We start from the raw sequence: 12,029 nt of genomic DNA, 5'->3' as shown, positions 1-12,029 counted from the left end.
TTAATGGTGGTCGGACCCATCTATGTGAAGCTAGCCACAATAAGGATTAGCCACAATAGTGGACTTTGCGGTTACCCTTCATAATAAAAGTATGTCATTGACAGTGATGCAAATGCATACAAATAGTAGAATTGTGCCATAATTGACTAGATCATGCTAAACGAGGTTGGAATGTTATATAAAATCACCAAAAGACAATTTGTTAATTTGAAAAAAATCTGTTGAATTCACACTGGATGTCTTATACTTTAGAATTGCATTGGAGGCATACTTATTTCACTGTACAGCCGTACCAATGGATTGTGGATCAATGACATGGGGTATCAGTCTACTCAGTGTCACCCAGAGAACATTAGCATCGTAGCTCTTATTGCGGGACTCTGAAAAAACTGTGAATGGAGCCACATTTATTGTCAACCTATGTGGATTGAACACTATTCCAGAGGAAAAACAATACTGCGTGGATGTTTTGGAGTCATAACTCTGAGGAGGACGTTGGGAAAAAATATATTGGGTTTTGCGGTCTAACAAATAATGCTTTATTACCAACGCGGTATTGTAAACACATCGTTCGTGGCCGGTGTTTGCTTGTTTGCAGACTTTTTTTTTGTACAGCTTTGACACTGCTACTGATGACAGTGGTGGCGCTTGGCTTGCACGTGCAAATTCAGAACACACAACATTCTATAATAGAACTGTGTTCTGTAACGCATCAAATAGTGTTATTGTCAAATAGTGTTATTTGATGTGCATCTTTTTTGACATGCAAAGACCCAAACTGCGTTCCATAGTATGTCGTGAAGCTAATAGCAGTGACGCTATTACTGTGTAACTCCGATAGGGCAACATCTGAACAATAGCGCACTTGGTAACGTTAGTGTGTACCGGTGCTCGACCAGTCGGCGAAAGCCAACATCACCCACGACAGAGAATGGTTGATTGTCAAAGGCAATGAATTCCATTATCTTGGCTTTAATGGTTTTTGCCTTTGAGTTGTCTCGCTGAAATGTTCTTATTCTTTCAAATGACTGCTTGACTTGTGGACTTCTCGATCCACACAGTAGACATTGTGGGCTAGGTTAGGAATGTTGTGTTGCACGTGAAGCGCAAAAATTTACGTGGCCTCATTACGACTTTGGTTTTTCACATAGGCGTTAAACTAGACATCGGACCGATACCGACGTTGCTATTTTTAGCTAATATCGGCAGATTCCGATATGTTCACCGATATATCATGCATCCCTAATAATAATCCCTAATAATAATAATAGTCCTCATCGCATTAATGGTACCAACACCTGTATTTGGGGAGTTTCTCCCATTCTTCTCTGCAGATCCTCTCTAGCTCTGTCAGGTTGGATGGGGAGTGTTGCTGCACAGCTATTTTCAGGTCTCTCCAGAGATGCCACTTTAAGAATGTTTACATATATCACATTACTTATCTCATATGTATACACTGTATCCTACACTATCTATTAAGAATGCACGACATATCGGAATTGGCCGATATTCGCAAAAAATGCGAACATCGGTATCGGCCCGATGTCTAGTTTAACGCCGATGTTAAAAACCGATGTCAAAACTACCGTGGGTCGAAAGTTTACATACACTTAGGTTGGAGTCTTTAAAACTCGTTTTTCAACCACTCCACAAATTTCTTGTTAACTAACTATAGTTTTGGCAAGTCAGTTAGGACATCTACTTTGTGCATGACACAAGTCGTTTATAGACAGATTATTTCACTTATAATTCACTGTATCACAATTCCAGTGGGTCAGAAGTTTACGTACACTAAGTTGACTGTGCCTTTAAACAGCTTGAAAAATTATGTCATGGCTTTAGAAGCTTCTGATAGGCTAATTGACATCATTTCAGTCAATTGGAGGTGTACCTGTGGATGTATTTCAAGGCCTACCTTCAAACCCCGTGCCTCTTTGCTTGCCATCATGGAAAAATCAAAAGAAATCAGCCAAAACCTCAGAAAAAAAATTGTAGACCTCCACAGGTCTGGTTCATCCTTGGGAGCAATGTCCGAATGCCTGAAGGTACCACGTTCATCTGTACAAACAATAGTACGCAAGTATAAACACCATGGGACCACGCAGCCGTCATACCATTCAGGAAGGAGACGTTCTGTCTCCTAGAGATGAACATACTTTGGTGCGAAATGTGCAAATCAATCCCAGAACAACAGCAAAGGACCTTGTGAAGATGCTGGAGGAAACGGGTACAAAACAGGTCTCTATATCCACAGTAAAACGAGTCCTATATGGGCATAACCTGAAAGGCCGCTCAGCAAGGAAGAAGCCACTGCTCCAAAACCGCCATAAAAAAGCCAGACTACGGTTTGCAACTGCACATCGGGACAAAAATCATACTTTTTGTAGAAATGTCCTTTGGTCTGATGAAACAAAAATAGAACTGTTTGGCCATAATGACCATCGTTATGTTTGAAGCACGGGGGTGGCAGCATCATGTTGTGGGGGTGCTTTGCTGCAGGAGGGACGGGTGCACTTCACAAAATAGATGGCGTCATGAGGAAGGAAAATTGTGGATATAGTGAAGCAACATATCAAGGCATCAGTCAGGAAGTTAAAGCTTGGTCGCGAATGGGTCTTCCAAATGGACAATGACCCCAAGCATACTTCCAAAGTTGTGGCAAAATGGCTTAAGGACAGCAATGTCAAGTTATTAGAGTGGCCATCACGAAGCCCTGAAAAAATATATTGGGTTTTGCGGTCTAACAAATAATGCTTTATTACCAACGCGGTATTGTAAACACATCGTTCGTGGCCGGTGTTTGCTTGTTTGCAGACTTTTTTTTTGTACAGCTTTGACACTGCTACTGATGACAGTGGTGGCGCTTGGCTTGCACGTGCAAATTCAGAACACACAACATTCTATAATAGAACTGTGTTCTGTAACGCATCAAATAGTGTTATTGTCAAATAGTGTTATTTGATGTGCATCTTTTTTGACATGCAAAGACCCAAACTGCGTTCCATAGTATGTCGTGAAGCTAATAGCAGTGACGCTATTACTGTGTAACTCCGATAGGGCAACATCTGAACAATAGCGCACTTGGTAACGTTAGTGTGTACCGGTGCTCGACCAGTCGGCGAAAGCCAACATCACCCACGACAGAGAATGGTTGATTGTCAAAGGCAATGAATTCCATTATCTTGGCTTTAATGGTTTTTGCCTTTGAGTTGTCTCGCTGAAATGTTCTTATTCTTTCAAATGACTGCTTGACTTGTGGACTTCTCGATCCACACAGTAGACATTGTGGGCTAGGTTAGGAATGTTGTGTTGCACGTGAAGCGCAAAAATTTACGTGGCCTCATTACGACTTTGGTTTTTCACATAGGCGTTAAACTAGACATCGGACCGATACCGACGTTGCTATTTTTAGCTAATATCGGCAGATTCCGATATGTTCACCGATATATCATGCATCCCTAATAATAATCCCTAATAATAATAATAGTCCTCATCGCATTAATGGTACCAACACCTGTATTTGGGGAGTTTCTCCCATTCTTCTCTGCAGATCCTCTCTAGCTCTGTCAGGTTGGATGGGGAGTGTTGCTGCACAGCTATTTTCAGGTCTCTCCAGAGATGCCACTTTAAGAATGTTTACATATATCACATTACTTATCTCATATGTATACACTGTATCCTACACTATCTATTAAGAATGCACGACATATCGGAATTGGCCGATATTCGCAAAAAATGCGAACATCGGTATCGGCCCGATGTCTAGTTTAACGCCGATGTTAAAAACCGATGTCAAAACTACCGTGGGTCGAAAGTTTACATACACTTAGGTTGGAGTCTTTAAAACTCGTTTTTCAACCACTCCACAAATTTCTTGTTAACTAACTATAGTTTTGGCAAGTCAGTTAGGACATCTACTTTGTGCATGACACAAGTCGTTTATAGACAGATTATTTCACTTATAATTCACTGTATCACAATTCCAGTGGGTCAGAAGTTTACGTACACTAAGTTGACTGTGCCTTTAAACAGCTTGAAAAATTATGTCATGGCTTTAGAAGCTTCTGATAGGCTAATTGACATCATTTCAGTCAATTGGAGGTGTACCTGTGGATGTATTTCAAGGCCTACCTTCAAACCCCGTGCCTCTTTGCTTGCCATCATGGAAAAATCAAAAGAAATCAGCCAAAACCTCAGAAAAAAAATTGTAGACCTCCACAGGTCTGGTTCATCCTTGGGAGCAATGTCCGAATGCCTGAAGGTACCACGTTCATCTGTACAAACAATAGTACGCAAGTATAAACACCATGGGACCACGCAGCCGTCATACCATTCAGGAAGGAGACGTTCTGTCTCCTAGAGATGAACATACTTTGGTGCGAAATGTGCAAATCAATCCCAGAACAACAGCAAAGGACCTTGTGAAGATGCTGGAGGAAACGGGTACAAAACAGGTCTCTATATCCACAGTAAAACGAGTCCTATATGGGCATAACCTGAAAGGCCGCTCAGCAAGGAAGAAGCCACTGCTCCAAAACCGCCATAAAAAAGCCAGACTACGGTTTGCAACTGCACATCGGGACAAAAATCATACTTTTTGTAGAAATGTCCTTTGGTCTGATGAAACAAAAATAGAACTGTTTGGCCATAATGACCATCGTTATGTTTGAAGCACGGGGGTGGCAGCATCATGTTGTGGGGGTGCTTTGCTGCAGGAGGGACGGGTGCACTTCACAAAATAGATGGCGTCATGAGGAAGGAAAATTGTGGATATAGTGAAGCAACATATCAAGGCATCAGTCAGGAAGTTAAAGCTTGGTCGCGAATGGGTCTTCCAAATGGACAATGACCCCAAGCATACTTCCAAAGTTGTGGCAAAATGGCTTAAGGACAGCAATGTCAAGTTATTAGAGTGGCCATCACGAAGCCCTGAACTCAATCCTGTACATTTGTGGGCAGAACTGAAAAAGCATGTGAGAGCAAGGAGGCCTACAAACCTGACTCAGTTACACCAGCTCTGTCAGGGGGAACAGGCCAAAATTCACCCAACTTATTGTGGAAGGCTACCCAAAACATTTGACCCAAGTTAAACATTTTAAAGGCAATGCTACCAAATACTAATTGAGTGTATGTAAACTTCTGACCCACTGGGAATGTGATGAAAGAAATAAAAGCTGAAATATTGTCTCGCCCTGACCTGAGTATTCTTTGTTTTACCTGAGTATTCTTTGTTTTCTTTATATATTTTGGTTAGGTTCAGGGTGTGACGAGGGTGGTATGTGTGTTTTTGTCTCATCTAGGGTGTTTGTACTGTCTAGGGGTTTGTAGATTTATGGGGTTGTTTCCATCTAGGTGTTTTTGTAGGTCTATGGTTGCCTAGATTGGTTCTCAATTAGAGGCAGGTGTTTATACTTCCGACTTCAACTGTAGATAACGTAGATACATGGCGTAATTGACACCCACAATGTCTACTGTGTGGATCGAGCAGTCAACAAGTCTAGCAGTCATTTGAAAGAGTAACAACTTTTCAGCAAGACAACTCCAAGGCGAAATCCATTAAAGCCAAGAAAATGGAATTCATTGCCTTTGACAATCAACCGTTCTTTGTCCTGGGTGATGTTGGCTTTCGCCGACTGATCGAGCACCGGTACACACAAGTGCGCTATTGTTCAGGTGTTGCCCTACTTGAGTTACACAGTAATAGCATCACTGCTATTAGCTTCACAACATACTTACTATGGAATGCCGTTTGGGTCTTTGGGTGTCAAAAAAGTAGCACTGTCAAAGCTGTACTTAAAAGTCTGCAAACACCATGATGTGTTTACTAGCTAGCACCAATACAACCAGCCTGAAAACAATGACCAGTAGAAGCTGCATTTTCATTATTCTTAGCAATGATTTAGGAATACTTGTAAGTATTAGCTAGGTTGACACTTGTTGTTTGTCTATTGAAATTGAACTTCAGGTCATGAAAATAAATAGCTAGCCAGCTGCTTAACCCTGTTACCCAAAGCTAACGTTATAAGCAGTCAGCTAGCTTCATCTGGCTATTGACACTCGACCGGACCGGTTTATGTTGTGAAGCTAGCCACAATAAGGATTAGGCACAATAGTGGAATTTGCGTTTTGTCTTCAAAATAAAAGTCTGGCATTGACAGTGATGCAGTGAATACAAATAGTAGAATAATGCCATACTTTTATTTTGAAGGCTAACTGCAAATCCTTGGCTAAAACGTATTGTGTCTAGCTTTACAGAGATGGTTCCGACCACCATTAATCAAATAAGAACTGTCTTATAAATTAGGGTCATTTTAGATGATGACACCTAGCTATATAGTTAGCTAGCTAACTACAGCAACTGAAACAAATTGTCGTTTTGCTATGTTTTTGGGGAAGAACATTGTTTGCATCCATCAGCTAGCTAGCTTTTTTTATGACAGCACTGTAGGTGCGCGAGACAACTTTACCAGCATCATAGCATACTTATCGATGAATCGTTGTGACATGAAATACGAGTGATATTGATTACACTGTGTAACAAATACGTAAAAACACATTCAATTATTATGTGACGTGCAGTCATATTCAGGACCTGATTGGTCAACAAGCTTATTTGACACGTCAAATAGTGTTATTTGACGTGTATGTTTTTTTTTGACACGCAAGACCCAAACGGCGTTCCATTGAAATCCTGGTTGAGAATGAAACACCTGAACAAATGAAGAACCTTCATTTAACGAGGCATGTCAGTTAAGAACAAATTCTTATTTACAATGACGGCTCAGACGACGCTGGGACAATTGTGTGCTGCCCTATGGTACCCCCAATCCCGACCGGATTTAATACAGCCTGGATTCGAAGCAGGGACTGTAGCGACGCCTCTTGCACTGAGATGCAGTGCCTTAGACCACTGCGTCCATGTGTGTGTGTGTGTGTGTGTTAACTATTTAACTATACTAGAATGCTTAAAAGGCCACTATCGTTTTTTTGGCAAGGAAAATATCGGATATCGGTATCGGCCAAAAATGTCATATCGGTGCATCACTACTATCTATTGCATCTCAGCCGCTCTGTCACTGCTCATCCATATATTTAATATTTATATATTCTTATCCTATTCCGTTACTAGATTGTATGTATTAGGTTTTGTTGTGGAATTGTTTGATATTACCTGTTACACATTACTGCTGCACTGACGGATCTTGAAGCATAAGCATTTAGCTACACTCACAATAACATCTGCTAACCATGTGTATTTGACCAATAACATTTGATTTGATCTGAGATGTTTGATCCGGTTCAAATACGGGCTCTGGCTAGGCCACTCAAGGACATTCAGAGACTTGTCCCGAAGCCACTAGACAGCAATGTTGCCTTGGCTGTGTGCTTAGGGTCGTTGTCCTGTTGGAAGGAGAACCTTCGCCCCAGTCTGAGGACCTGAGCGCTTTGGAGCAGGTTTTCATCAAGGATCTCTCTGTACTTTGCTCCGTTCATCTTTCCATCGATCCTGGTCTCCCAGTTCTTGTCCCTGAAAAACATACCCACAGCATGATTCTGCCACAACCATGCTTCACCGTAGGGATGGTGCAAGATTTCTTCCAGACGTGATGCTTGGTATTCAGGCCAAAGAGTTCAATTTTGGCTTCATCAGACCAGAGAATGTTGTTTCTGAGCCTGAGAGTCTTTGGGTGCCTTTTGGCAAATTCCAAGCGGGCTCTCATATGCCTTTTACTGAGGAGTGGATTCCATTTGGCCACTCTACCATAAAGGCCTGATAGGTGGAGTGCTGCAGAGATGGTTCTCCCATCTCCACAGAGGATCTCTGGAGCTCTGTCAGAGTGACCATCGGATTCTTGGTCATCTCCCTGACCAATGCCCTTCTCCCCTGATTGCTCAGTTTGGTGGGGCGGCCAGCTCTAGGAAGAGTCATGGTGGTTCCAAACTTCCATTTAAGGGTGATGGAGGCCACTGTGTTCTTGGGGACCTTCAATGCTGCAGACATGTTTTGGTACACTTCCCCAGATCTGTGCCTCAACACGATCCTGTCTTGGAGCCTCACGGACAATTTAATTTGAGATTATGGCATGGTTTTTGCTCTGACATGCACTGTCAACTGTGGAACCTTATATAGACAGGTGTGTGCCTTTCCATATCATGTCCAATCAATTGAATTTACCTCAGGTTGACTCCAATCAAGTCTCGAGGATGATCAATGGAAACAGGATGCACCTGAGCTCAATTTCGAGTCACATAGCAAAAGGTCTGAATAATACTGTAAGGTATTTCTGTTTTTATTTTTAATAAATTAGCAAACATTTCAAAAGATCTGATTTCGCTTTGTCATTATGGGTTATTGTGTGTAGTTTGAGGATAATCTTTTTAAAATTCTATTTAAAAATAAGTCTAACACAACAAAATGTGTAAAAAGTCAAGGGGTCTGAATAACTTCCCGAATCCGATATATCTGTGAGCTGTTGCTAGAGCGCACGTGCCAAAACCAGAGTGCCACATTTGCTAAATAACAGTGTTTTTATGTAAATGCCCATCAGTACAGTTAAATGCGATGGGATCCATTTACATTCAGGGCCTAACATAAGGACAGCTCAGTATGCTATTCTGTTCTTCTGAAATATATCTACATTTTCTTTATCTTTCTTTAGACCTGTCTAAAAGAAATCATGGATTTATTGTGATGGTGGAGGCTATATTACATGGATTTATTAGACTTAAAAAAATAGATGTTCCAAACGTCTGTATCAGTGGTTTGTAGGCTATGTGTGGAAGCCAGGAGATGCTAAATGGGTTTATGTTAATTAACAGTCAATTACCATGATACTGGCAGTTATTTGCCTGACGGTCACCGGCTCACAAAATGAAATGACCGCCACAGCCCTACTAGTGACACCCACTGACATGCATAATGTGAAAGATCCTCTGCTCCTACTGAAGTAGACCACATGGTGCCTTGCAGCCAGTGCCTGTGTGATCTGAGCCATGCTTGCACCACTGATTTTCCACAGTACTGGTCCTCACTTCCCAAAGTAATCATTGCTCTGGGGCCTACTCAATTGCAAGTTCCTTTCAAGGGTGACCAGCTGGGTCAAACATATGGTCCAATTAATGAGCTGAATATGGCTCTGACAGACACACTAATACCGGACAGACAAACAGGCACAGACAGAGATCAATGGAAGAGCCTCCTGCACACGATCCCTCTCTCCCATCTGTTTGTTCTGCTTATAGGTCTCTCTCAAAAAAACTGATATTAATGATCTCTTCATTTCACATGATCTCTGAAGTGTTTTCCTCCCCTTGTACCACTATAGCCATTGCTTTAAAAGAGTGTTTCACAAATAATTCTGTATAACATTGAAAATGATCTAGGTTCAACCGGGCATATTTTCTCTCATAATCTTTTGTCTCCTGACCACAACCCTGGATTTAGTGTAACTTCTCTGTCCTCTCCCTCAGGACCGTAAGCTGACCAAAGTAGAGCGTCAGCGGTTTAAGGAGGAGGCAGAGATGCTGAAGGGGCTGCAGCACCCCAACATTGTCCGCTTCTACGACTTTTGGGAGTCACCCCTCAAAGGGAAGAAGTGCATCGTCCTGGTAACGGAGCTCATGACATCAGGCACGCTCAAAACGTGAGTGTACTGTTACACCTGCTGAAGATGGGAGAGGATGATGATGATGATAGTCAAAAGAAGAGGCTATAATTGGGCAATGCGGGATCTAGTCATAGATGTAAAGTAACACCTTTTTTTTTACATGTATTCCCTACAACAAACCAGTTAATGTGTGCGGGAGTATTATTTATCATTGAGATTACTAAGCAATGTAGTACTGCAAAAAGAGGCAATGGAGTGATATGCACATGAATATTTGCTCTAAATTACCTTTTATTTTTGACTGGATTATCAATCCCAAAACTCTGAATATATGAATGGTGATACTGATGTCCTTTTCCCAACTGTAGATATCTGAAGCGCTTCAAGGTAATGAAGCCCAAGGTTCTGAGGAGCTGGTGTAGGCAGATCCTGAAGGGTCTTCACTTCCTCCACACCAGGGCCCCTCCCATCATCCACAGAGACCTGAAGTGTGACAACATCTTCATCACGGGCCCCACCGGCTCCGTCAAGATAGGAGACCTGGGGTTGGCCACACTCAAGAGGGCCTCCTTCGCCAAGAGTGTCATAGGTAGGAGATCCAATCAGACTGCATCAGTAACACCTGGTGTATCATCTATATATGTCTAAAATGGACAACAGTCTCCAGATTCCAAAAATGTCCTGCTGTCTGACCTTTGACCATGTCCTCCCAGGCACCCCAGAGTTCATGGCCCCAGAGATGTATGAGGAGCACTATGATGAGTCAGTGGATGTCTATGCCTTTGGGATGTGCATGTTGGAGATGGCCACCTCAGAGTACCCGTACTCGGAGTGCCAGAACGCTGCACAGATCTACCGCAAAGTCACCAGCGTGAGTCCACATTTAAAATGTAAACCAATTTAGCTCGTATATAGGTAACACTCACAACTAGGCTAGACACCAAATGACCAATTTCAGTCATTCATGTTAGCACTGTGATTTCTATGAATGGCAGCCACAGATCTCAAGTAACCAGGGGTATTCAGCATTAACGATTTAAAGGCCAGAATCATCAGATCATTTGTTTTGGTACTGTCCATAAGTAGCTTGTTTTGGGTCACATGTTCAGGAATGGCTAAAGAATTGCAGCATTTACCTTGAGTTAACTCCGCAAATAGCACTGCTGGGTGGGGCGGTAGGCAGCCTAGTGGTTAGAGCGTTAGACTAGTAACCGAAAGGTTGCAAGATCGAATCCCGAGCTGACAAGAAATCAAAACTGGATGGTCTACAGAGATAGATGGGAGGGGTTGAGTGTAGCTGAAGGATGGGACTAAAAATGAACAAAAAAATAACTAATGTAGAATATACTGTGTCCGTAACATTTTTGTGGAGGGTAAGGAGATACAAGACCTTTCCATGGTAGGGGTTATGTTACCAGCCAGCCCCATGGTTCTTGATACTTGAATAATTCCCTAGTTTACTGGACAGTAAAGATGGTCATGATGTGCCATATGGCACTGCTCAGGGAGTCCAGAACCCCTCAATTCTTCATAGATCTAATCTTGTATTCCACTCTATGCCAGTGAGGAAAAGAACATCACAGTGATGAATGCAGCAAACTGTTTTTAGATCAGGGGGTGTCCGGAGCCATAATATATTGGATGAAGGGTATTGATTTTGCACTTTTAAAACTTGGCAGGCACTGCTGAAGTAGGATGACTCATCTTAGCCTGGTCCCAGATCTGTACTTTAGCCTACTCCGCTGACTAGCATTGTCAATGATAATCAGAGGACTTGGCACTAAAGCACATGCATATATTCTGCGTGGTATGGTAAGGATAGTCAGAGGTGTTGGCTTTGGCTAAAGCATATACAGTTGAAGTCGGAAGTTTACATACACTTAGGTTGGAGTCATTAACTTGTTTTTCAACCACTCCACAAACTATAGTTTTGGTACGTCGGTTAGGACATCTACATTGTGCATGACACAAGACATTTTTCCAACAATTGTTTACAGACCCATTATTTCACTTATAATACACTATCACAATTCCAGTGGGTCAGAAGTTTACACACAGTGGGGCAAAAAAGTATTTAGTCAGCCACCAATTGTGCAAGTTCTCCCACTTAAAAAGATGAGAGGCCTGTAATTTTCATCATAGGTACACTTCAACTATGACAGACAAAATGCGAAAAAATTATCCAGAAAATCACATTGTAGGATTTTTAATGACTTTATTTGCAAATTATGGTGGAAAATAAGTATTTGGTCAATAACAAAAGTTTATCTCAATACTTTGTTATATACCCTTTGTTGGCAATGACAGAGGTCAAATGTTTTCTGTAAGTTTTTACACAATGTTGCTGGTATTTTGGCCCATTCCTCCATGCAGATCTCCTCTAGAGCAGTGATGTTTTGGGGCTGTTGCTGGGCAACACGG

At 41.9% G+C, this 12,029-nt stretch overlaps 1 protein-coding gene across 11 annotated transcripts in view; it reads left to right on the top strand.

Moving 5' to 3' along the window:
• The window catches only part of LOC110531157 (serine/threonine-protein kinase WNK2), a 129,247-nt gene that overhangs the window by 47,815 nt on the left and 69,403 nt on the right, over nucleotides 1-12,029 (top strand). For all 11 annotated transcript variants that reach the window (XM_036987898.1, XM_036987897.1, XM_036987896.1 and 8 more), the window contains exons 3-5: nucleotides 9,472-9,644; nucleotides 9,977-10,197; nucleotides 10,322-10,479. In XM_036987898.1, coding sequence (XP_036843793.1) covers nucleotides 9,472-9,644; nucleotides 9,977-10,197; nucleotides 10,322-10,479 — 552 coding nt within the window. The remainder of the gene's footprint in view (nucleotides 1-9,471; nucleotides 9,645-9,976; nucleotides 10,198-10,321; nucleotides 10,480-12,029) is intronic.

The sequence above is a fragment of the Oncorhynchus mykiss genome, chromosome 9 (genome assembly GCF_013265735.2).
Source record: "Oncorhynchus mykiss isolate Arlee chromosome 9, USDA_OmykA_1.1, whole genome shotgun sequence".
NCBI classification, from domain to species: domain Eukaryota; kingdom Metazoa; phylum Chordata; class Actinopteri; order Salmoniformes; family Salmonidae; genus Oncorhynchus; species Oncorhynchus mykiss.
Note: the sequence above shows the minus strand (reverse complement) of the source record. Positions and strands in the feature narration are given on the sequence as shown.